Source organism: Drosophila simulans, chromosome 3L (genome assembly GCF_016746395.2).
Source record: "Drosophila simulans strain w501 chromosome 3L, Prin_Dsim_3.1, whole genome shotgun sequence".
In the NCBI taxonomy this organism is placed as follows: domain Eukaryota; kingdom Metazoa; phylum Arthropoda; class Insecta; order Diptera; family Drosophilidae; genus Drosophila; species Drosophila simulans.
In genome coordinates, this window is record NC_052522.2 from 1,835,555 (window position 1) to 1,859,171 (window position 23,617).

Here is a 23,617-nt window from a genome sequence, read left to right on the forward strand (position 1 = left end):
CGTTCTTTTTTTGGCACTCATTTCTGGGAATTGATTTCATTTCTCTACGCAGCTAAAAACGAGCGATAAATTTTATCTTTCTTTTGCGGCATGCCCATTGAACTGTATCAGACTCCATCACTATCAAGTTCGCCCTCACTCGACAGTGCGTTTCATGACTGTAAGATAGGAAGTATTAAATCGATTTCATTAACTTAACTATGTCCTAATTAAATTCAACTCATAAATATTATATATTGGCTCTCTTGCTGACCTTACTCTACATCTTTTTGATAATTATAAGTGCAAACGCCCATTCATACAGCCACGAAACGCACTGTCTGCCAACTCCAGCTCCAAACCAGGCCCAAACTGCTCTTGGCTAAATGGAATCGGTTGCCTCGGCTAATGGCGATGCAAATGAGATGAAGTGAAACGTTAGGAACAATCAAATCGGCAATGGAGCAGGATAGATACTTGCTCAATATACGAAGTTAACGACGGCTCTAATAGGTTTAATTATATTGGTGTTGTGCGCCTCTCCGAATCGATTATTTTTGTAGCTTCGAACTTATTTGAATTGTATCTGAATAATTGTTGCCTCGATTCCACTCGGTTCGATTCGATTCGACTTGACCCGAACCGACTTGTTTCGCCTCGGTTCGACCGTTGATGATTAAGCTTTAAATGTGCTTAGCGAAGTAAGTGTGGAAATGGAATAAAGTGCATGGAAATTAAGCGCCAAACAATGTTTGTTGATTCACCCCCTCCAAGGAGTCCGCCCTCGATACTCGTGGAGGTGGGCTTGTTTGGGGGCTTGTACCTGTACGCTTTCATTATCTTCCCCGGATACAAAAAGTAGCTCACCTTTTGCCATATTTGGTTCGCAATCTTTTCAATTTCGCGTAGGTGGGTTGCCGTTTAGATATGGATAGTTACATCGACTGGGGTACATTTTAGCTGAGGCCAGGAGCCCAAAACTGAATCCACTTCCATGCCAGACCCCGCCTCTCTGCTGCTTAGAGAGACAATTTGTCACCGGGCATCGATCAAACATCCGGACATCCCAGTGGCCTGGCAACGGGCGCCATTGAGACCTGTATGACGGGCCATAACCGCAAGGGAGCGGAGTGGAGCCGCTAATGTCTGGAGTGCACATCCAAGTTCATTAGTCTTGGATGGGTGCGGAAAAGCTACGCGACACGAAATGGAAAGTTTTGGCGAAGTTTCCAGCTGGTGAATGGTCGTAAATCGCAGCGCGAAAAGCTAAAGGTCTAAAAATATCCCGGCACTCGAAGGCAATCGATGTGCCCGCAGCTGGCAGAGATGGGCGAACGCGAGCCGGAGTCGGACGAGGACTGCGAGGTCTACTGTAAGTCGTTTCCCGTAGGTTGGCAGCAGCAGCATGTCCTTACTCATGGATTATTCCGCAGTCCTGAAGCCGGTCAACGAGTACAACATTGTGGACAGGATCAAGGAGGCCAACAAGGAGCTCTTTGCGCTGGACGACGAGTCCTCCAATGGCAACGGCAAGGTGACCAAGGTGAAGTTTGCCCTTAATCTGGAGGATTACGAGCCCACGGAGCAGCAGAAGGATCTCAGTCCCAGTCCGCCCGATGAGCTGCTGCAGCAGTTGACGCAGCTGAAGCTGAAGCCCATTGCAGAGGAAGAACCAGCGGCTCCAGAAGTGACCAAGTTGGTAGAGCAGCCGCCTCCGATGGAAGAACCCGAAGTGGATGAAGTGGAGGAGGAGATATGCGAGGAAATCGTGGACTTGAGTGAGGTGCCCCAACAGCCAGTGGTCCAGGAAGCCACTCCCATCGAGGATGAAGACGACTTCTCCGGTGTAGATGAGGCAGACCTGGATGACGATCCTCCGGCAAAGGACTCTTCTGTGCCCGGCTCCCTTCAACTGAGACAGGGCACTTTCGACCAGGATGACTCCGACCAGAAGAGTCTAACCAATCTGCTAACCGAATCCGATTGCGAGGAGGAGGAACGGACCTTGAATGAGGCTCGCCAGAAGCTAAGGGATGCCTACAAGAATCTCTACAAGACTTTGGATCCGAAGCAGCAGGCAACCATCGACAGGTTGACGGGCGCCGAAACTGAAGTGCCTTTGCCGGCGCCAGCGCCTGTGGTGGCTCCAGTTGAAGCCGAAGAGGAGGATGATCTGTCCATCATTGTGGCCAGCTATATTCCAGATGACTTTGAGCTCAACGAGCAGAGCATTTACTACAAGAAGGAGGAGCCCGATGATGTCAGGGAATCCTGCACCACATGTCCCAAGGCGACTTCCAAGACCTTCTTCACTTCGCGCAGTTTTAGCTTTCGTCGTCGGCCCAAGCCCACGGCCACTCCATCCTCTGCCTCCGCTTCTACGACGTCTCCATCGGTGCGGATGAACTACAAGATCTGCTGCGAGCACCGGCATTCGATTCAGGGCAAGTTACCCAGGTACACGGGCTACATGTCCGAGTACGGACTGACTGCCCAGCAACTGCAGCGGCGGGACCAGCAACTGCGGCGGAAGCAGCGCTTCTCCATGGAGCAGACCATCAATCGCAACGAGCAGGAGCTGAAGAAGATGCAGGACAACGAGCGCGCCTTCACCACCTGGCTGAAGAACAAGATGCGCTATCCGATCAACAAGACCCGCAACATGTTCGATGCGCACAAAAGGCGGGGCAGTGTGGCCGCCGCCGGAAGTCCGCGCCAGCATCCCCAAGCTCATCCTCATCTCCACCAGGAGCAGGAGCAGCGCGGCGGACGGCGAAGGCGGCGACGCGACAGCGGGGAAGTGGAGGTGCACGCCTATAGGCACCTGCTCGGCAGCTGGAACAAGTAGGATGTAGTTCTTACATTAGTTTATTATAGTAATGTATCGTATTATATTTAATTTGTAATACAACTTTTGAAGCGTGACAAAAATGAGTGACAGGGATCGGGGTGGCGGGTCCTTTAACAGATAGACAAGGGTAACAGGAGAGCTAAATTACGACCGGAGTGCCCCACAGGCTTGGCGACAGGAACAGCTCCCTCCCTAATGACGCGACTTCTTCGACTTGTGTCCATTGTCGCGACTGTCATCACGCGAGCGCTTGCGATCCTTGTCCTTGCTGCTGCTCTTGTTTCCGGACGATGAGGAGGAATGATGCTTGTCCCGGCTGTGGTACTTGTCCTTCGACGACTTCGACGGGCTTTAAAATAATCAAAGGGGTTTGGGAACGTGTTAAAAGAAGTTTCACAAATAATTACTCCTCTGTGGTTATCAATTTTGAGCAAGCGAGGTATGATGCTGTTCGTTTTTGTTTTTTTTATCAATTTTGGCAGGCTAAAGAGTCATAAAAAATTCGACATAAACCCAAACAGAAAGTGGTTGTAAACGGATAATTAAATGGAATTTGGGGTATCCCTATAACTTAACAATTGAGAAAAATGTGTATTAACAAAAAATAACTCTTAAAAAGTCCAATTGCTTGGTGTTTTTTTTTTTTTGGTCCACCAAAGAAGAAAATCAAATTTATAACGAAACTTCCAGTGTGTGATTGTGAGTGAAATGATATGTGAAATGCACTTGCGTTAGGCCGTATGGTTGGGTATTAAGTGTTCGGGGCTTTCGATAACAAACCTAGATGAGCTGCCATGTTTGGAGCTGGAGGACTTTAAATGCGAAGAGGACGAGGAGGAGTTCGACTTGTGCTTTTTACTGTGCGACGACGATCGAGCCTCCTCGCGGTCGCGGCGACTGTGTTGGACGTAAAATGTGGTAGAACGATTGATATAGATAAGAGAAAGGAGATCTCGGATAAGGTTACTCTTCATGGAAACCCGTCCATGATGGGGTCGTGGCTCATACCTGTGCTTTGAACTCTTGCCGTGCTTCTTCGAATCGAATTTGCCGTTGCGTGGTTTGTCATCTGCGGCATAATCGTGGTTGCGGTCTTCCTCAGCAGCCTCGCGCTCCAGATCGGACCAATCCTTGCCAGATTCCTCATCAGAGCCAAGGTCCTCTGCAAATTTCCATGAAAATATTAACAACTACAAGATATTGGATGTTTTTGGTTTGCACATACCATCGCTTTCCTCGCTGTCTTCTGATGCCTCTGAGTACTCGGAATCTTCGTCCGACTCCTCATCCGATTCAGCGTCGGTGGGATTGTAGGCCTCATCCTCTTCGGACTCGGCGGTTTCGTTTTCGCCTTCGCTGCCCGATTCCGGGTCCAAGAAAGTCCAGCCGCCTTGGTCAAAGAATCCCTCAGGATCGTCGGTGATGGTCTTCATGATCTTTTGCCAGTTCAGGGATTGAACACCCTCCGAATAGCGGATGTCGCAGGAGCTACAGGATACTCGTTAGTAAAAGTGCAATTGCAAATGGGCAGATGAACCTACTTGAGCCACTCCTTCACGTGATCCAGCATGTTCATAGGAATGGCGTTCACCATGGCCACCTTCTTGTTGTACTCCTTAAACACAAATATCATATCGAAGTTGCGCAAGTGGAACTGAACGCGCTCGAAGTGCACCAACTCCACATCGTCCAGCGTGATGACAAATGGTGGCCATTCCGTCAGATTGACCAGGGAGCCCGAGGTGGGTTGCAGCGTCACCGTGCTGCGGAAGGGTGCTCCAGGGAATCCCAACTCACGGAACGGCGTGTCGAACTCCACTACCGACTTGGTCATGGTTTCCACCTTCTCGCAGAAGCTCTTGAAGGCAGTCTTGAGCTTGTGGCGCAGCTCACGTTCCGCCTGCTCAGCAGCCAAGTCGTCGCGGTCGTGCATGTGCTGGTGCTTGCCCAGATCCGTGGTGATCTCTCCCACTTCCGTGTAGAACTGCACATCCACGTGCTTCTTTTTGCCAAACATGATGGCGTACTTCAGGTGGAAATGCAGAAGAATGATCATCTCGCCGTCGCAAGGCTGGAAAAACGCGCTCTTGATGTTGTTGTACAGGATGTCCACCTTGTCGCCGCGCACGGATATGTAGCGGAATCCATTGCTGTGCGCTTCCAGGCTGCCCGTCATGCGCTTGGTCACGATGTTGGGCCGAATGTACAGGTCCTTCAGCTTGGGATTGCCCTTGTTCTGGGATAGAATGAGCGTGTCTTGCTTCACAAGATCCTCCTTCTCACGCTCCTCAGCCTCGCGGGTCTTGAAACGCTTCTGCACCTCCTTGATCAGCCTGAAAGCATTGTTCAGATTTGCAGATGGAGCTCCCACCTCTCCGTGTTCCTTTACGTTGGAGCTGCGGTATGTACTGCAGCGAAAGTGTTCAGTTAGTGGCTTCCTAAAGCAGATTTCGTACTATACTTACACTTCCTTGACGAAGGTGGCCTCTGGCTGAGGATAGAGTCCGCCTTCGTTGCGACCCATTGTGGCGCCGGGATGAAAGAAGTTGATACGCAAGTACGTGTACTCGCCCTCTACCGACTGCGAGATGTTCTTGATGGTGGATATATGGAACGGCACCTGGATGCCGAACACTGGCATGATAACGGTCTCGTACTTCTTGTCCACGTAAAGCTTGAGCTCCTTGACTTCCGGCTCGCGCGGCATTTGGCTGATGGACTTGTAGGATACGGTGTTCTTGCGCACTTTCTCCACCTCCTTCGAGTTTCCCTGCCTGGCCAGTCGATCCTTGGCGCGCTCGTTTAGCTGCTGAGCCAGCTCGCGCTGGTGCTCCTTGCGCTTCTCCTCTGTGTTGATCTCGTTTCGCAGCTTTGACTCCAGCACCGCATTGCGCTTGCTGCGTCCCAGGATTTCGGTGCCCTGATCTTCTTTAGCGGTCTTCTTGTCGTCCACATCTTCCTCGTCGCTGTCGTCCTTGATGAAGATGCCGACGTTCTTGATCTTCTTCTTGGACGGAGTCATCACACTGGCTGGGGATTGTTCGCCCACTAGGACAGTGTCTCCGATGAAGAGGGCGTAGTTCTTGCCCTCTTTGTCGGTGGCTTCGGGATTGGTCAGATTCGAGATGCCCACGTGCAAATTAAAGACCATATTCTTCTTGAGTAGCGCCTGGCATTTGGGTCCGATGACAATTGAGTTCTCCCGGAACTCTAGGCCCATGGCGAAACCGAAGCTCTTGGGCAGATTGTCCACCATACTCGGCTTCTCCTTCTTCACGAAGTCCAGGGTCTTCTCGTAGACGTCGCACAGCTTTGTGCCCGGAACCAGCAGCTTGAGAATCTCCTCCTGCACACTTACCAGAAATGTGTAGTTCTCCTGCATGGCCTCGGTGGGATTCACCAGAAAGGTGCGCGATATATTTGAGCAGTAGGACTTGTATCGGGCGCCCAAGGAGCACACAATCACACCGAAGTGCAAGGGATTCTTGTCCGCCACGGCGGAGAACTTCAGGCTGTAGGCTCCTCCCGATTGGATAATGGGTGGGTAGGCCATGTCGAGGAGTCTGGGATCCAGACCACTGGTGTACTTCTTCTCGCCAATGGCAGCCTCGCAGCCATCTGAAAGCTTGTTGTGTTTGACTTTCTAAAATGGGTTAAAGAGGTTGATAAAGAAGGAAACACATAACTTTAAAGCCAGTAGCTCACCCTGTCCGAATCAATAATGTCCATGATCTCATCTTTCAAATACTTGTTGAAGATGTCCATTGACACTAGCGATGCCTTGCGTATGTTGTTGATCTCCGACTCATCCTTGGGACACATTAGGTAGGCGATAATAGTGCTGACGTCCACATGCTCAAACTTGGACGCCGTCAGCGATTTCTTCCATGCTTCGCTGAACTCCCCGGGATAGGCGTCCTTGGCGAAGACGCCCAAACGCTTACCCTTCTTGGAGTTCTGCAGGGCTTTGATGAGCTTCTCGAAGTTGCCCTGGTCCTTGTCCGTCTATTCGTAGTGAAGATCAGAAGTAATTACAGAACTTTTGGCCGGAAGCAGTAATTGAATCTCACCCGATCCCTCACAAGGAGATTGATTTCCGGAAAACCTTCTTCGGTGATGTTCTGCGTCTGCTTCAGGAACTCAATTTTCTTTTTGCTAGTCAGAAAATACACGGCATCCGAGCAGAACACGGAGATGGTGTCCGTCAGCTCGTAGCCCAGCAGCCAGAGCTGCAGGGCCATGGACTTGGAGTACATGACATCCTCTTCGACGCCCACGATGCTCATGATGCAGTCCAGATTCCTGAGCGCGTCATCGTGTCCGATGCTGGGAGCCTGCGAAAGACAAAGACGCCGAGATTACTATGCAGTAAGCCTCTTTTCCTCGCACAACCTGGTCTATGGGTACTTAATTTCACCATATCTCCCAATCATCCATTATCGCGAACCGCCTGCAGAGTCTCCACGTGCTCCCCAGTGCTCCTGCGGCCCCAAAAACCCGGAGATCGCCGACCGGCGGACGAACTCACCCTCCATTCCGTGTAGAGGCGCTTCACGCGGCGCACGAACGCCTCCTTGTCCAGCACAAAACTAGACATCTTGCCGCCGGATTTGTTACTGTGTCTGCGTTAACTCCGCTTAAAATGCGCTAAACGCCAGAAATTGCATTTGCAAATTCCGCCGGATAAAAAAATTGCGCGGCGACCAGATGAAGAAGAAGAAGAATAAGCGTCAGCTCAACGTGAGTGAGACCGCTCTCAAAAATACCGCAATATACCAGTCGAGTCCAGTTGTCAATGTCAAAATAGTGTAACCAAGCATTAGTACAGACACATCCAGCAGGGACTCGAACCATATTTGAACATTTTCCGCGCTAAAAATTGGTACACTGAAAAAATGTTTTAACTGAATTTAATTAAAATCCATTAAATGAAAGACTTTGGCACGGCTTCGTTTAAATATAGCTAAGTTTATTATTGTTTTCTTCAGTATTATCAACATTTGCAATTACGTACTGTGACGGCTAATATGTGAGTTCGTTGAACTTGATTCATTGGTTTTTAGCAAAGTCTAAGAATTCAGAGCTAGTTTAATTCTTTGTGCCCGCCGGACTTTCGGCCTCATCCGGCCGGGCAACCTGCAGATACTCCTGGATATCGTAGTCGAACAGCTCGAAGTCGTATCTGTGGGTAAAAGTTAAACCAGGTTAGGATGCTACCACAATCTAAAAATCATTAAGAAAGGTTTCCAAAAGTACGCATGTGTTTTGCATCGGTTGGAATTTTCTTTGCATACTTTTGGGCGCCATTCTTAATTGGCTTAAATGGATGACCCACTTGTAATACTCGTAGAGCTCCAGCATTTCCTGGCGCGTCAGCTGCGCGTAGAACTGCTGCTGGAGCTCGTGCGTCTTGCGGCCCTTGCCCATGTTGCGCCACACGGGCGCTATCACCCGCTTGAGGCCAGTCTTTTCGATTAGATATAATTGATCCTCCGCCAGCGACTCGAACTTCAGTATCATGTCGAACCGGATGAGGCAGGGTGTGCAGAACGAGGTGGCCGCCACGAAGTGCATGTCGATGAAGCTGCCGCGCTTCACCTGGTCGAGCAGCCAGTGCACGAATTCCGGAAACGACGGGAACTTTGTGTTGGCCGCACGAGCAGCCAGAGAGGGCTATGGAACAAATACAATGTATTAGATGAATTCGGTGCGTATACTTGATATTGCTGTGCAACCATATCGAGTATACGCAGTGGGCTTCAGTCGGAAGGCTTACCTTCTTGCGGTAGTTGCGCACAATGCTGCGACCCAACTTATCGTGGAAGGAGTAGGGCAGGGCGAACACCATCTTGTCCCGATAGGCACTCAACAGCCGCTCGAAGGGATCGCGTGCGATGATAAAGGTCACCGAGTAGTTCTGCGCCTCACGCAGCTGTCGCCCGAAATAGAAAGAGTTTAATTTGGGATTGAGGAGAGGGAGTAAGCACTCCTATGAGACGCACCTCGTCGAGGGTCACCCTGGGATAGCGCTCCCTGGCCAGGTTGAGGAGGATCTTCTTGGTTTTGCGCAGATAGCTGGGCGAGTAGCCAGCCAGGACGTTGAAGTTGAACATCCAGGACGAGGAGGCAGCCTTAAAGACATTGCACCTGCATAGAAAATAAATAGTAAGTTAAGACCCTATTTGCCAAATCCAAATGACACACTAAAATGGAATAGTTGAGGAGTGAATAAAGGGCACACCCACCAGATAATGTGATACTTTTTGTTGACCAAAAATTCCCACGTGTTCGGCGTGTGCCACGCGTCGTGACCTGTAAGTAAAAGACAAGCGATCAGACCCCAATCCAGTTGGTGAATCCACAGCGAAGGACCCACCCAGGACATCCAGGCCGTAGGCGGAGCACTTGTCCTTCAGCCGCTCCCTGCGCTGGTCCATCCGCTGCTCCACCTGGAGCATTTCCTGCGGCGTGAGTGTCTGCACGGCATACTCGGGGATGAGGGGCAGGAGTGTCTGGTTGCTGTCCTGTTTGGAGGGCAAATATTCGAAAGGTGAGCCACAGTGAGTCCAGGACATGGGTTTCTCGACCGGAATGGGGCTAGAGAATGGGGTGGGGTGCCCAAATGCCTGCCAATGCGACTCGCTAATGCGCAATCAATTTGGCTATCTGAATTTTATTTAGCCGCTCTGTTTACATCATTAATTATACGAGCCTGTGACTTGAAGTGTTTGTTGTGTGCGGTGGGTGTGTGTGGCAGTTTTGCTGCGTGTGTGTGTGTTTATGGTGTATGGTGTATGGTGTTTGTGCGGGTTACATATTTACTTTATCAACATAGCGCCACTTGTTCTTGGTCTTGCCCGTTGCCACGACGGTCAGGTCCTTGTTCTTGTTCTTGTTCAGCAGCAGCACCGGATACCGGACCACCGGATACGGAAACTGGCCATGTTGCTGCGGCTGCTGCTGCTGCTGCTCCTGCTGCTGCTGTTGCTGCTGCGGCTGCTGCGGCTGCTGCGGCGATTGCTGCTGCACATTAAAGGCCTAGAAAATCAGTTGCAGTTGCGTTTGTGGATGAGGATTTTGGCTGGTCTGGGTAGTTCGCTATTTGGGTTAAAAGGCAGGCGGGGTTGGCGTGGCGTGGCGTATGCGCAATGTACAAGCATTTCGGTCAAGGTCCAAGGTTGCCGCCCCCACGTGCATTACACATTCCTCATTTTACATTTCACATGCCGAGTGAATCTCAATCTCAATCCCAATTAAAAGCCCCAGACGCCAGTGTCAACTGCCATCTGGAAAATGGCCACATGAATCAAGTGGCTGCGGCTACTCTGCGGATAAGTTGGCGCCATCGTGGCAGGCACTTTGCATTTGACTCGCGTATCCACTTGGCCACACCGCCCCATGAGACACACTATGCATGTGGCCAGTGCGAGCATACCCTTGGCGGGGCGGGGACTTCCACTTAGGGATTGGGCGGAAAAACTCACTGGTACATAAATGCCGGGCTCGGATAAGATTGATTAATGGTCGTGTGGCTGGGCACTGGGGCTGAATAATGAATGCGATACTTCTGCAAATGTTTGGGCTCTTTTGATGACTTGTCTAAACATTTGGATGCTTTCACCCTAATTGTTTGGCGACAATCGATTAATATATGTGCTAAGTTTTAGAATTTTCAAATTGAAAAAGGAATGATTGAGAAGGAACTACTCTAGTGGTTTGTATTATTAATTTAGAACAATAGCAAGGGCATTTAATTTTCCATTAGTGCAATGAAATCCCACTTAAGTGGCGCTAGTAGTAGCAAAATGGTATGCAACTGAGAAATTGGGAATGTTTGGATTGTGGGTTCTATTAGGGTGGACCTATTGCAGTCAGTAGAGTGGATATACGTTTGAGTTTGGGATTCGCTGTGCTTAATTATGCGTGTGTGCCGTCAGAAAATAAAACATTTTAGCTGGAAAACAGCACGTCATATGCGTGTCTTAATGTGCTTTTGTTTTCTGGGTCCGAATAAGCATGTGTCATTTGGCTAATGCTATGCAAATTAGCAGTGGGCAAGCGCATATTGATTGAGGTGCCAGCCAGTCTCAGCCGCCCGTGAATCGATATCCTGCCGCCCCCCGATGATGACTTTTTCATGATGCCACACGCAATTAAGTGTAATTTGTGCGAAACTTTTCCTTTTTTCGCAAGCCATTTGCCCAAGGCCGATGGACGATGGACGATGGACGATGGGCGCCCAAGAGTCTCTGGTGACCACGCAACAAAACTTGCAAAGTTTTCCACACTCGCAAAACTCAAAGCAGAACTCTGTTGCCAAAGATTAAATGCAAATATTGATATTATTTGGACTTAAGTAAAACTTCTGATTTTAATCTCTTCTAACTTTTTAGAAAAGTGCTGAAAAGTATGCTACGCATTTGGCATTTATCCTATGCACTTACTGATTTTAAAGAAAACGTTGCATACTTTCAAACACTTTCCAATTTGCATTAAGATCCCTAGGAACTTGCTTCCCTTATAGTTAATATAACATATTAGGATATTTATTAATAAATGGCTTATAAGATCAATTAATGTTGTATAGTTTGCATAATTTCTCTCTGTGTAAGCGGCTTAGGCACGCCAAAGGGTTGTGCGGGTCAAAAGGGGCGTGTCCAGAGGGCGGTCGGCCAGCTTATGTGATTATAAGCCAAGAACGCTTTTCGTCCGTCCACGTCCGCGTTCGAGAGTTCGTGTGTGTGTGTGTGTGATTGTGGAATATTCCGTCTTTGTATGGCATTTGCTCAATTTCAAGCACAAATGGGCGATAAAGCCAGCCAAAGCCCGCCGCTAATTTCAAATTAATTTGCACCCAATCAAGCGCACACATAATGCCCCGAGCCAGCCAGTTCAAATGGTGCAGTCCAGTTCTGGTTACCCCCTGCGAGAATTCCCAATACAAAGGAATATGCTAAAATCACTAAGCAACTTGGATAAATAAATAGCGGCTAGATGGTAGGGGATGCCCGCGATCGCGGCTATTTATCGTGTATTTATGGCGATCGCTGCTAATTTGCGTGTAACATTTTGTTCGCGGCTGTTGCCAAATGCCCTTCACACCGGATTGTTTATTGAATTAGATGATTGCCCCGATTGCCGGCTGATTAGCTTGTTGTTTCGGTGCGCATTAAATGGCAATTCATATTAATTGTTTCTTTCTGCTCGTTTCTGGTTTTTTTTAGCCAACTCCTCCGATGGCCCGAAACTGAGTAACCGAGTCAGGCAATCGATGGCCTGCACCGTGTTTGTTGTCAGGCGATGAGAGGGGGGCGGGCGGGGCGGCAACTACAAGCGAGTGTGTCTACAGGCAGGTGCACTGAGAGAAAACAGTGGCGATTTGCTTTTGAAAAGTGAACAGCCCACGTAGTAAACCAATTCAGAGGAGTCTCTATTTCAATTATAAATGCATTGCATATCTTGACTGGTATTTCTCTCAGTGCACTGGCGTAAGCGCTTGGTTCAGCAGATGTTTGCCGGGCACTCAAAGGGCTACGAGTGGCAGGTGGGTTTGGTGACTACTACCCTGCGCCCACTGCCACTCCCGGGTGGCACTTCGCCTGCACTCACCTCGAATCCTCGGATCTTCTGCAGCTGCTCGTTCCACACCAGGTAGGCCAGGGAGAGGGGCAGGAGCAGCAGGGACACGGCCGTGAATATGAGCAAATAGCGCCGGATGGCGCGACAGTTTGCCAGGCTCTTGCTCAATTTCATTTAAACTCGGATATAGCTGCATAGGAACTGGTGCGGACTCTCCCCTGCGGCTCCCCTTGGCTGCCGGCTTCCTGGTGGATTGGATTCCTGGCGCTTCTGGTCTCTGGTCTCTGGGTTCTGGGTTCGATTCGGTTCGGTTCGGAGCGGTTCTGGATTGGCTATTGATAGTCGTGGGACATTTCCTGCTGCTACGCGGCCGCAAACTTTGCCTGCAGTTGGCGACAGATTTTGTAAGTTCTCATCGCTGTCGACGGCGTGCTGGCTAATTTTAGTTTGCTGTGCTAAATGTTCTTAGTCGAAGAAAAAAAAAACAACGGCGGGCAGAGCAAGCAAACATGAAATGAAAAACAAGAGCGGAAACCAAACCAAAAATATATTCTGTGAGCTGGGCGGATGACACTTTTGCTTTATGGCCGAGTGGCTTTCGACCGGAATTGTGTCACTGCAGGCGGGCCAATATTTCGGGCCAACAATTGATTCGCTAACGCTTTTGTTCACTTATGCTTTATGCTTTCCGATTGTGGGGGTGTGCTTTTGGAGCTTCTACATTTTTGGTTGCAAGTTGGGGGTGGGAAAGTTGCTTATTGATTTTCTGCTCACTTCAAAACTCCACTGCAGCTGGAGTTTGGAGTTCGTGGGAAAAACACCCCTACTCGACTCTTCCTGTTGTCTTGTTAACTGTGCTCAACTTCTGCTGTCGTCTTGTTTCCATTGTTATCATTCATTTTCATTTTTGCCTTTTAAGCCATGCTTAGCAGTGTGATTTTTAGTATTTACAAAGTCTTTATTTTTAATGTTCCATTTTAAGTTAAAGCAAGCTGTTCACATTCCTTTTGTTATTTGTGTTTGTTATTGATTTTCTGCTCACTTCAAACTCCATTCTGCAGGCCTCGCAAAGCAAATAAAAAGAGCACCCCGATTTTTGTCTGTTTATGTTTATTTTCATTTTTGCCAGCTTTTACTTTGGTCTGACTTTTTCGTTTATTTGGTTTTCACGCCATTTCTGCTGACCTTAAACTTCTTATAAATAGTCACATTCTACGGATTCAGATATTTGTTTGCAGCGTTCTTATTTAGAGTATCACGCTATAACACTTACATCTATAAGCATGCCATCTTTAAGCAAAACTTAAATTTTCACTAAATTAAAAAAAATCACTTCCAGCTTGTTTGTGCATTCATGCTTTGTGCCTCTGCTCAGCATTCATGTTCAGAGTTTAACTTTTGTATTCAGTTTCATGATTCAGTGGAGGTTTTATTGCACTTTGGGTCATCGAGTTAATTGTTTGGCACCGTGCACGTAATTGTTTCTTAATAATTTTATACACACTCAAGCACACAGCAAACTTGGCAAACAAATGCTAAATGCGGGGCGTAAGAGGCGTATACGTAACGTGCTGTCAATTGCCGTGCTTTCTATGCCTGTTCTCTCTGCCCTTCCGCTCTCTCCACTCTCCCTTCCGCTCTCTTTGCACAACAATAAACAACAACAAACACTCGGAATGCGGGATGAGAGCAACTTTTTAGTTATTGTTAGTCAATTGTTTGCCAATTGAGGAAAAGCGCGCAATCAATATGAATTCGCCAGGCGTGCTTGAATAATTTTCTTTTTATTTATTTTTTTTTTCTGTGAATAGGCGGGGTGTGTGGATAAACAACAAACACCAACCGTTAGCGTCATCACCGCACAACGCACATTTCACGAGTGAAATCAAAATCAAATGCGAAATGAGCACAGGCTGACGGCAGCGACGTCGGCAGCGCAGTGGCTGCGCGGTTTCGCTTTTTGCCAGTCTCCATTTTCTCTCTTCCTTCTGGCTCTCCGCTCCTTGATTCCTTGATTCTTCCTTGCGCGCTCTGTTTGTTGCTATTTTTCGCTGTCTTTTTGGGGGGTTGTTGGGTTGGTGTGATTTGTTTATCGGTGGGCGGAGGGGGGGCGGAAGTTCCTCGATTTCTGGGTTAACGCAGCACAACAATTTTTGTTTATCGCTGAGCAAAGGCGCCGGTAACAGTAAACGTGAGAGCGACGAAAGCAGAGAATGTGCCAAGAGAGAGAAGTGAGAGTGCAGTGAGTGCGCAGAGAGAGATAATCGTTGTTTAGAAAATATATATTTGAAATCATTTTTAATCAGTTAAAAAGGTTTACCCATTTTAAAACATCCGTTAATCTTTGTTTGTATCCGATTACCATATATTGTTGCTTCTTCTCACATAACATATTTCAAAGCATACTTTTTGGATTGCTAATAATTAAAGAAAATTTATTGTAAGTGAATAACTGGAAAACTGCAATAAATCATTTTTTTCATTTGCACTTTTTTTTATGTAATATTTTCTGTAATATATACATATCAAAATAGCATATGACAACACCAAAATTTAAAATAGATTATTTAATTTATGTTCGGAAAACTATCCAAAAATAGTTTTCGATATATAAATTTCGTTATTTATTTTAGCTTTTGTCGCTGTTTTACATACTTTTTGCTTATACATATGTTTCACCATAAAAGTTATCCCATGTAGTATTATTCAAAATAAAATTATTACTCCGAAAATGAGCGCTAGCTATATTCCATTGAGACATTATACGATTCTGTTATCAGTGCCAAATATATTTCGTTATAAAAATACGCATCTGTCTCGTAAAATGCTGACATTTCAAAGTTTTCATAAAAATTCGCTAGTTGAATAGGTAAATGCAAGTGTGTGGAAGGCTTCGTCACAATTCGATTAACTCTCAGTACTTGATGAGGGAATGCACTTTTCCATCCAGCCTTTTGCGACCGTCCAGTCCAACTAGTTCCATGACCACCAGGCTCTCTACGACAACGCCACCCACCTTGCGGATGAGTTCGGTGGCGGCCACCAGGGAACCACCTGTGGCTAGCAAATCATCTACGACAACGACTTTCTGGCCCGGCTTAATGGCGGATTTTTGCAGCTCAAAGGTGTCCTAGGATATTTAAATTGAAACCATAAACATCTATGTGCTTGGGAATAGTAAGCAATTTATTTGGGAGTACTCACACTACCGTACTCCAGCTTGTATTCCACGGAAACCACTTCTCCCGCCAGCTTGCCCTTCTTGCGAATCGGAGCACATCCCAGGCCCAGCTCGGTGGCTATGAGGAGATTGAAGAGGAAGCCCCGCGAGTCCAGACCCACGATGATCTCCGCCTCGGGAGCACTTTCCCGGATGTGATCCACCAGCAAATCCCGCAAGTACACACAGGCCTTCGGATCGGTGAGGGCCCCGAATATGTCGCTGGTGTTTTACATGAAAACAGAGGATTCTACACATTAACAACCTGATAAGGGTTCATTTTGTTTGCCCATAATCACCATCGCAGCACCATTAGTGCCCCAATCTGATAACCTCGTGCGTAGATAACTCACCGGAACAGAATGCCCTCCTTTGGGAAGTTCGGATACTCGCCAATCTTGCTCTTTACGTAGTCTAGCTTGTCTTCCGCGCTGATTGAGGGGCTCATATTTCTACTTTTATGATAATTAATTTATTAACTTAGTTATAAGGGACTTTTTACATGGGTTTTCTGACTTCAGCGCAACGTGAGTGCGTGCCCAACTGCGGATTGCCCACGGAACAGCTGATAAGTCAGCTGATATCGGGGGAGGTGGTTGCTATAGATGGGAGATATGCGACCCGATGAACGGTCGTGTTGAGTTCGCTGCGCGGTCGATTTGAAATTGAGGTGGATAAGGAGCTGTGGGGACTTTCATATACCTTGAAAATATAAATTCGGGAAAAAGAAATATAAAGCCAGTTCGTATTTCACTATTGAAAACAATCAATGGGTTTTGATTTAATTAACTATAACCACTCTTCTTTCTGTGATAAGTTCGTTTATTTTCAGTGTATTCCCACATTTATCTCAGAGTTCTAATCTTTCATGCTGGCTAGCTATTTCAAAACCAAACATTTGGTTTGACATTTGCTTGCACAAAGAAAGCAGTTCAAGGAATTCGGCAAACATCCTGCAGGTAGACATGTGGGACTAAGAAACCTCCCCCGACTTTTCTCCAGATCTCGAGGCTATCTAAGAGATAAGTGGAGAAATCTCAGCAATTCTTCGAGGGAAAGACACTGAATGCAGCACTGTTTATCGAGCTAAATGATTGAAAAGAAATGCCAACAATTTTCGCTGCACTTATCAAAGGCGGGCCAAGATCGGGAACTCTCACCTGGACTCTACCTCTCTCTCTCTCTCTCTTGTTCCCTCTTTCTCTCGGTGCGCCACTCACACAGGTAGGCAAGTGAATGTGAGTATCTGTGTTTCTGTATCTTGGACTCCCAATGCCAAGAAAGATTCAGTTCGTTTCTCAGCGCCGAACGCGACGGTTCAGTTTTATTGGTTTCTTCGGTAGAAGCGATCCGAATTCGAATTCTTTGCCCGCGATTTTTAATAATTAATGCAAGCTCGCGAACAATAGTAGTAAATTAAAATAACAACAATAGTCCGGAGGAACAGCTAAAACCGAAACCTGTTCTCGATCAACGTAAGCAGCGAAATAACGCATGGAAAAGCAAGAGTTTGCAAATCCTCAGTTCAAATTCGATCTTAACGGCAGAAGTAAATGTCAGCCGACAAAACTGCGCCCCGTTTTTGCCATTTTAAAAGTCGGAAAACGACTCTAAAGCCAGCCATAAACAACAACCATACTGCAGTTACTCCAATAACAACTGAAACAACAAAGTTCAAACAACATAAAAACGTGAAAACCTACAAAAAATATATACATATGTACCTATGCAACATTAGACACAACAGCCACAATATAGCAAAGTGCAGAAACACATTCACAATCGCATACTTGTACGGGTACACTTGAAGAAATAATTGGGAAAATAGCTTGAGGAACTTATCACAAAAGATATTGTAGTCTTAGGATTGGTTTAAAATAATTGATACTTAAATTAATTAATTAACTGAAAATTGTTAGGATAATTTCTGAAATATTTTAGAAACTTAACGCAGTTTCTTCTCAGTGTGCTAGTCACACACACATGCATAACTTGGCAATGTGAAGACGTGCGTACTGAAACTGCAACTGCAACAACAACTGCTGCAACTGCAACTGCAACAACAACTGCGCGCCCGAGTAACGTGAAAAACCAGAAAGAGGCACAGTTTTTTGTTTTTCTGCTGGGTTTTGTTTTTATTTTTCTTTTTTTTTTGAGGCAAACGAGCATCTCGACTGAAACGAAACTTCTGCGGCTGCGCAGAGTCGGCCTTCGTGGTGAAGGGCATGGAAATAGGGCGCTCGGAAAGCAGCAGGAAAAAGGGAAATTTATGGCCGAACTTTGGAAGATGGATTGTAATAAGTCGAAAAGTTATGTTATTGAAGGATGCTTAGCATATTTCACTGCAGAGATGCAGTAGAGCTGATTCTGAGATAGCTTTCGATTTTGAATATTCCTGATTTTAGATAGAACCTCTAGCCGCTCCTGACTTTTTCGTAGGCAAAGGCCGAGTGAAGAACCTCGTTGTGAGCCGCGATTATGCATAGACCCCCATTGTCGTTGTTTGGGCCCGTTGATCGTGGTTGGCAGCTTGGTATGCGCGAATGTTTGCTAACATCCAAATCGTGATCTAATAAAAAACGTAGGGAAACAGCGACACATACCAGCGGCCCACGAGCGAGTGGATGAGTGAGCGGACCAGCTCTGGATGGGATCGGGTCGGATTGAAGACTCTTCAAAGGGGCCGTGTGGCAGCCACCACCAACTTACCAACTTTCGCAAAAAGTAAGCGCTGAAAAAAGCGGGCTTCTCCCAAAATGGATGGCAGCTGGAACGGCTGTCAATACATTGAGTAACTGACCGCAAAAAAAGTAAAGTTTTGCCGGTACTCCGGGTCTTCAATCCCGTTCCGTTCTGCGGTTCTCCCTGCTGGGAGGAGAAAAGAAATCGTCTGTTTGGAACACAATATATGCAGAAACGATCATCACACCTGGAAGAAACAAACACATTGTATAAAGGGGGGAATCCGAACCCAACAAAAAAGGGCAAAAGCGAAAAGTTGGAATAAAAACATGGAACAAGAGCCACTTTAAACGCCATTTCCGCATAATTCTGAAATGTAGGAACCAGTTTCGAATGGTGGTGGCTGAAATTTAGCAACTTTTTTGAGAAGCCACGAACGTGTTAATCAAGCCAGTGGCACCAACGTCTTTAGGTTCCACTTTGTTGGCCAAAACAAACCATAACAAGCTGGTTACATGTACATGTAGCTCCGCTGATCGCCAAGCGGAACAATGAGAGATTTTCCCCCGCTTAGCCGGTGAAAAGCTGAATATGTGAAAATTAATTACCAGTGTGTGGCCAATTGGTCGGTGTTTTGGCTGTTTGATGGCTCCTCGGCGTCTTTCGGGGCGAGGGAATCCCCATTTCAAAGTCAGAAGCCGCTCCAGACACGGTTTACTCACCCCGCGGTCGTCTGGCTGTGCCTAATGTGAAATTTATGTTTATAAAGTAGAAAGTCATCCGCGGCTCAGGGAGTTGGAGCTGGAGATGGATATGGAATGACCAGTGCGGATCGAAGAAAGCGCCTCTCAGTTTGGAGTGCAGTTTTCGCAACTGCAACTGCCGCTGCAACTGCATTCTTCTCCTCAATTTGGCCGGTGGCCACGTTTAAGGTATAACCATTACCCAACTGACCTTATTTCGTCGCTCATACGAGTGAGTATCTGCAGTCCCAGCTGAAAAGTCGCCGTAATTGCTGAGATTGCGACTCACCCATAGCTTGTTTTCGAGTATTTATTGCAGTGCACAGGAAACTAAACTGTGATACGGGTCTTGTTTCTTTACTGACAAGCAGATTTTCAAAGCAGCTGAAACATCAGTTTAAAAACTGATTGATGGTTTCTACATACGATCAAAGATGCATTATATGACTATTAGTAGCTCTTTGATCTCGTTTTCTTAGTGTATTTGAGTTTTGGAATATTTCTCACATATTTTTTGCTTTGCAAGTGAAACTCGTCCGAAACCGAAATGTTGGAACCGCCGGCCGGTGAGCGGATGTAACCCAAGTCGAGCCATAGTACGTTGATTTTGCTGCGTCACACGAACTGGAGAGCCTTCCATCCGTCCAGTGGTCACTTTCTTTTTGGTCACGTTCGAATCCAAAAAACCATCGATGCAGTTGAGTTTAGCACGCCCAACAAACATTGAAAACCAACTGCAAACAACGAATTACCCCATTGAAAAATACAAACTGGAGATAAAGGAAGTTATTAGACGTCTGCGGTTTGTCTGTCTGGTCGAGTGCAATTTTCCCGAGACTCGCTTTTCAGGCTCCGCGTGCATGACTCACGGCCAAGATTTTCCATCGATTCGATTGGTATGGGCCAGGTTATCACGTGCCGACAGGAAAGTTTTCATCGCGTTACTGGGTTGGGCTCGTCGTATGTTTGTTCTGCTCGGGCCGACTCTCTCTTTTGTTGTTAGCATTGTTGTGTTAATCGATTCCACTTTTGCCTTGGACTCGAACTTCAACTTCCAACTCCCATAATTGAGTCTTATTCTCTTTGTTTGCCGTGGCTTTAATTCACCATAATGAGCCAATCTTGACCAAGTTCCTTTTGTTGTACTTCTCACGGGCAGAGACTTACCTTTGTGTTACAGTTTCCTCGGTTTCGAAATCAAAATAAATATGATAAATTAAGCGAGCGCACAAGGCTGGGAAAACTAGTTGGAATGGCCAGAAAAGCCAGATGAAAAGCTAATGAAATTGCATTTTAGGGGCATATTTTTCGAGTCTTTCAATAAAGATCTGAACGAATCGCAAACGAGTTTATTGATCGCCAGCCAGTTTGGTCCATGAATCATGGCTAAAATTAGGCAGTCAAGACACACATATTTTGCATAATGGCTCTCTCCCTTTGACATAGAATTAGTGGCAGATATGAGGCAATAGTGGAAAGAGTTGGCCAAATAATTGCTGATTTACATAAGCAAAAGCAAAAATTTGGCCCCCGGCCACTTCTCTCTCCCCGGTTTCGCGATTATCATTCGCATTCGAATGTGTTTTGATTGAAGTGAAGGGGAAAACCTCATAAAAAACATGTTTAATGATTTGAAAATGTTTTCGAGTGGACCCGACACATGCAGATGGATGGAAAGTTATCATTTGCCAAATACTCGGCCAGCTCTTGCATCAGAGTTCCCCGACTCAAAAGCATTACTCTACCGCCACGAGGTCATCAAACCGATAGCTGGCCAATTTAATAGGCTTAAGTAAAGAGTGCCCCAAAACCGATTTATGACCAGCAGAAACGCAATTGTTCAGGCTGCCCTGGTTGCTTTGGTTCCATCTTTCAATTATTACCCAGCAAGTTGGTCGCCAAACACTTATCCACGCTCGATTCACTCCATCCATTCACAGGCAGACAAAGCAGCATTCCCCACTCTCTAAAAAATGGGAACGAAGATCGAGTACGTGGACACCACGCACCTGTACGCCTCCAAGTACATCCGCAACTCCAAGGCGATCGGCGTGCTGTGGGCCATCTTCACCATCTGCTATGCCATCATCGGCATCGTGGCATTCGTGACACCAGGTGGGCGCACTCAGTCTCATTTATTGGCAATAGTTCCGTGACTGATCCGCTTTACGCCTTCCATTCCAGAGTGGATCGGTGATCCGGACAACGATGGCGCTGGTCGCCTGGGCCTCTGGCAGCAGTGCCAGCGGGACGAGATTTTCGACAACTGCCGTCGACGCTGGGAGAGCATCTTCGAAGTGCCCACATTCTCGTTTCAGGTAAGTAAGCCGAGGAATTGTGGACTAGAAATGATATATGTGTATATGTAGGTGTTTTTTACTTATTCATACATATATCTCATTAAGTTCTTAAAGGCCTTGCCAAAATACGATTACTGGCCAGATACCTGTACTTGACCAATTTCTATTTTTACTTACCCATCTTTAGTTGGCCACATTCTTCATGCTGGGCGCCATAGCTCTGGCCTTGCTGACCATATTCTTCTTGGTTTGTTTGCTGTTTATGAAGTCGACGCGTGTTTTCCACCTTTGCGGTTGGCTGCAAATCATATCAGGTATGTGTGCTGACCTATCTCCCACTCTTTCTCCTTGGGTTAACTAGTTAACCATATCGAAAACATCACGTTCTTGTGTGTACACCGTGTTTTTGATGTTTTTCCCCTATTGATACGTGCTGTTATCTCTGTTACACATGGCTATTTATTGATTCCAGCTATTTGCATGATTGTGGCCTGCGCGGCGTTTCCCTTTGGCTGGAATTCGGACGATTTCCGTAAGATCTGTGGCCCGGAAGCGAATCGCTTTGAGCTCGGCTTGTGTGGCATCCGCTGGGCTTATCCACTGGCCATAATCGGTTGCATAGATGGCGTGGTCTTGGCCACTCTGGCGTTTATCTTGGCCACGCGGCACGTGCGCCTGCAGCCAGACCCGATATACCAGAACTCGCTATACAAAGGTGGGTTGTGCGATACTTCTTTTCAGGTGACAAAATCTACTTATGGTTTATTTTTCGCAGGTGAAATCAACAATGCTTACCTCACGGATGCCATCAGCTTGGCGGGATCGAGGAAATCCAATCCCCGCATAACCGGCTTGAATTTACAGCCCATTTTGCTGGTTGCTCCGCCAAACGAGGATAGCATATCGCAGTTTTCTCGTTATCACTGAGGAAACCATTCAAACAGCCAGGACACCAACCAATTAAGCTTAGCACGTGCAAGAACCAGGGGTGAAACTCAGCTTAACGTTTTCCATAAATCGTTTGAGCTATATTTTTAACCGATTTTCGCCGCAACCATAAGTCGAAACTATGAAAATGTGTGTGGTGTGTGTATTTGTGTGTGAAAGTCAGAGAGTGAATGACTTGTATATGCCGCTTAGCCCGACTGAATGCCAATTTGTAGTTGTAAGCTTGGATTTTAAACTATAATTTAACATTTCGTGTGAATAGCTTGTGCCTAAATGTATGCTTCGAATAAGTTAAAAGTTAAAAGAGAGTCCCCGAAGCTCTGCCTGTAAATTATATACCCATAAACAATAAACATGTACAAATATTAAACATAAAATCAATGTTTATTTCGACCACAAATAGCCGCCTCAATTATGCCATCATCATCATCATCAAGGTCAGCAACTTCTGGACTAGGCAAAATCAAATTATGGCCACCCCACGCATAAAAGCCCATAAGGAACAACTTAGCGCCCAATTTGTTTGTCCTTAGTCTGGATTCGGATGCGGATTCGGATCCCGCCCCACTCCCCCTTTCAATAACCATTTGGCACATACTTTTCCAATAAAGTATTTCCAAAAGATTCGGGAGCTTACTCCCCCCATTCCACAGTGGGAGGCAATTGAAATATCCCGGGCAGGAGATCCGTGCCGAGTGCAAGTGGCTCCGGCTCTTCCCCGGCACGTTTTAATATTCTTGTATAATTCATAAGCAATTCCATCACGGGCCTAAGTGGCCAACCAGCTGACGCCGAGCAAATCGCTCCAGATTCGACAGGGAATCCACCCCGAGATGGGATTTCACTTGACTTCTTTGAGATACTCTCAGTGGGAGTTGTATGCTTTATAAAGGGACTAAGTTACTCATAAAATTATATTTGTTTCTTCTTTTAAGCATTAGTGCAATATTTAATATATTTTCTAAAAAATGTACTCATTGAGAAGTGGCTTATGTTTCATAGCCTGCCTTTGGGCTTTCATCCAGTGCATCTCAAACTTCGGCTTGAGAGGTGGCACTCAACTTTGATTGTTTTTATTTACTTGAGCCATTTCTTTTGCCGCCTGCAACATATGGCCAGCGTTTTTCCAATTGTACTCACGCATTTTCCGGGCCAACCCCCAAGGAAATGCCAGCCAACTACCCAATATGGCAATGAAGATCTCGGGTATTTCTGGGTGGATTTTGATGTGCCAATTGTTTTTATTCGATTTTATGGTGCGCCATAAACGAATTTTTAACTTTTGTTGTCCTTGAGGTTTGGCGGCCATTTCATT

At 46.6% G+C, this 23,617-nt stretch overlaps 5 protein-coding genes across 12 annotated transcripts; 2 read left to right on the plus strand and 3 right to left on the minus strand.

Annotated features, from left to right (window-relative positions):
- Nucleotides 1-24: 24 nt before the first annotated feature.
- On the plus strand, nucleotides 25-3,083 carry LOC6736424. The gene is made up of 2 exons (XM_016170658.3): nucleotides 25-1,351; nucleotides 1,413-3,083. Exons 1-2 carry the CDS (start codon nucleotides 1,285-1,287, stop codon nucleotides 2,825-2,827), a joined length of 1,482 nt encoding a protein of 493 aa, XP_016029928.1. The 5' UTR covers nucleotides 25-1,284; the 3' UTR covers nucleotides 2,828-3,083.
- On the minus strand, nucleotides 2,832-7,582 carry LOC6736426 (FACT complex subunit spt16). Of its 2 annotated transcripts, XM_016170446.3 has the most exons (9): nucleotides 7,359-7,582; nucleotides 6,901-7,164; nucleotides 6,536-6,835; nucleotides 5,296-6,473; nucleotides 4,372-5,238; nucleotides 4,056-4,318; nucleotides 3,839-3,992; nucleotides 3,611-3,727; nucleotides 2,832-3,179 (listed from the first exon to the last, which is right to left on the minus strand). In XM_016170446.3, exons 1-9 carry the CDS (start codon nucleotides 7,425-7,427, stop codon nucleotides 3,023-3,025), a joined length of 3,369 nt encoding a protein of 1,122 aa, XP_016029930.1. In that variant the 5' UTR covers nucleotides 7,428-7,582; the 3' UTR covers nucleotides 2,832-3,022. The 2 variants fall into 2 exon arrangements, with proteins under 2 accessions (XP_016029930.1, XP_016029929.1); XM_016170445.3 differs by lacking the exon at nucleotides 3,611-3,727 and having other exon boundaries at nucleotides 7,359-7,579.
- A 196-nt stretch (nucleotides 7,583-7,778) lies between these two features.
- On the minus strand, nucleotides 7,779-14,391 carry LOC6736427 (carbohydrate sulfotransferase 11). Of its 7 annotated transcripts, none has more exons than XM_016170436.2 (9): nucleotides 14,253-14,391; nucleotides 12,440-12,792; nucleotides 9,653-9,868; nucleotides 9,207-9,354; nucleotides 9,076-9,142; nucleotides 8,833-8,977; nucleotides 8,607-8,762; nucleotides 8,166-8,503; nucleotides 7,779-8,012 (listed from the first exon to the last, which is right to left on the minus strand). In XM_016170436.2, exons 2-9 carry the CDS (start codon nucleotides 12,581-12,583, stop codon nucleotides 7,919-7,921), a joined length of 1,308 nt encoding a protein of 435 aa, XP_016029932.1. In that variant the 5' UTR covers nucleotides 12,584-12,792; nucleotides 14,253-14,391; the 3' UTR covers nucleotides 7,779-7,918. The 7 variants fall into 7 exon arrangements, with proteins under 7 accessions (XP_016029932.1, XP_016029936.1, XP_039148964.1 ...); XM_016170440.3 differs by having other exon boundaries at nucleotides 12,440-12,873; nucleotides 14,253-14,318; XM_039293030.2 differs by having other exon boundaries at nucleotides 13,683-14,314.
- A 786-nt stretch (nucleotides 14,392-15,177) lies between these two features.
- LOC6736428 (adenine phosphoribosyltransferase) lies at nucleotides 15,178-16,216 on the minus strand. The gene is made up of 3 exons (XM_002083264.4): nucleotides 15,983-16,216; nucleotides 15,614-15,851; nucleotides 15,178-15,539 (listed from the first exon to the last, which is right to left on the minus strand). Exons 1-3 carry the CDS (start codon nucleotides 16,075-16,077, stop codon nucleotides 15,324-15,326), a joined length of 549 nt encoding a protein of 182 aa, XP_002083300.1. The 5' UTR covers nucleotides 16,078-16,216; the 3' UTR covers nucleotides 15,178-15,323.
- Nucleotides 16,217-16,908: 692 nt separating this feature from the next.
- Nucleotides 16,909-22,679, plus strand: LOC6736429 (LHFPL tetraspan subfamily member 3 protein). The gene is made up of 6 exons (XM_016170659.3): nucleotides 16,909-17,104; nucleotides 20,995-21,169; nucleotides 21,239-21,372; nucleotides 21,542-21,668; nucleotides 21,827-22,069; nucleotides 22,130-22,679. The coding sequence occupies exons 2-6, from the start codon at nucleotides 21,028-21,030 to the stop codon at nucleotides 22,279-22,281; spliced, it is 798 nt and encodes a 265-aa protein (XP_016029941.1). The 5' UTR covers nucleotides 16,909-17,104; nucleotides 20,995-21,027; the 3' UTR covers nucleotides 22,282-22,679.
- Nucleotides 22,680-23,617: the final 938 nt, after the last annotated feature.

Coding starts and splice junctions, on each gene's coding strand:
- LOC6736424 (XM_016170658.3), top strand. CDS start 1,285: ATGTGCCCGCAGCTGGCAGAGATGGGCGAACGCGAGCCGGAGTCGGAC. Junction 1,352..1,412: donor CGAGGACTGCGAGGTCTACT/GTAAGTCGTTTC, acceptor ATTATTCCGCAG/TCCTGAAGCCGGTCAACGAG.
- LOC6736426 (XM_016170446.3), bottom strand. CDS start 7,427: ATGTCTAGTTTTGTGCTGGACAAGGAGGCGTTCGTGCGCCGCGTGAAG. Junction 6,836..6,900: donor ATCTCCTTGTGAGGGATCGG/GTGAGATTCAAT, acceptor CACTACGAATAG/ACGGACAAGGACCAGGGCAA. Junction 3,728..3,838: donor GGCAAGAGTTCAAAGCACAG/GTATGAGCCACG, acceptor CGTCCAACACAG/TCGCCGCGACCGCGAGGAGG.
- LOC6736427 (XM_016170436.2), bottom strand. CDS start 12,583: ATGAAATTGAGCAAGAGCCTGGCAAACTGTCGCGCCATCCGGCGCTAT. Junction 8,978..9,075: donor AAAAAGTATCACATTATCTG/GTGGGTGTGCCC, acceptor TTTTCTATGCAG/GTGCAATGTCTTTAAGGCTG. Junction 8,763..8,832: donor CCAGGGTGACCCTCGACGAG/GTGCGTCTCATA, acceptor TTCGGGCGACAG/CTGCGTGAGGCGCAGAACTA.
- LOC6736428 (XM_002083264.4), bottom strand. CDS start 16,077: ATGAGCCCCTCAATCAGCGCGGAAGACAAGCTAGACTACGTAAAGAGC. Junction 15,852..15,982: donor AAGGAGGGCATTCTGTTCCG/GTGAGTTATCTA, acceptor GTAAAACACCAG/CGACATATTCGGGGCCCTCA. Junction 15,540..15,613: donor ACAAGCTGGAGTACGGTAGT/GTGAGTACTCCC, acceptor TAAATATCCTAG/GACACCTTTGAGCTGCAAAA.
- LOC6736429 (XM_016170659.3), top strand. CDS start 21,028: ATGGGAACGAAGATCGAGTACGTGGACACCACGCACCTGTACGCCTCC. Junction 21,170..21,238: donor CGTGGCATTCGTGACACCAG/GTGGGCGCACTC, acceptor CTTCCATTCCAG/AGTGGATCGGTGATCCGGAC. Junction 21,373..21,541: donor TGCCCACATTCTCGTTTCAG/GTAAGTAAGCCG, acceptor ACCCATCTTTAG/TTGGCCACATTCTTCATGCT.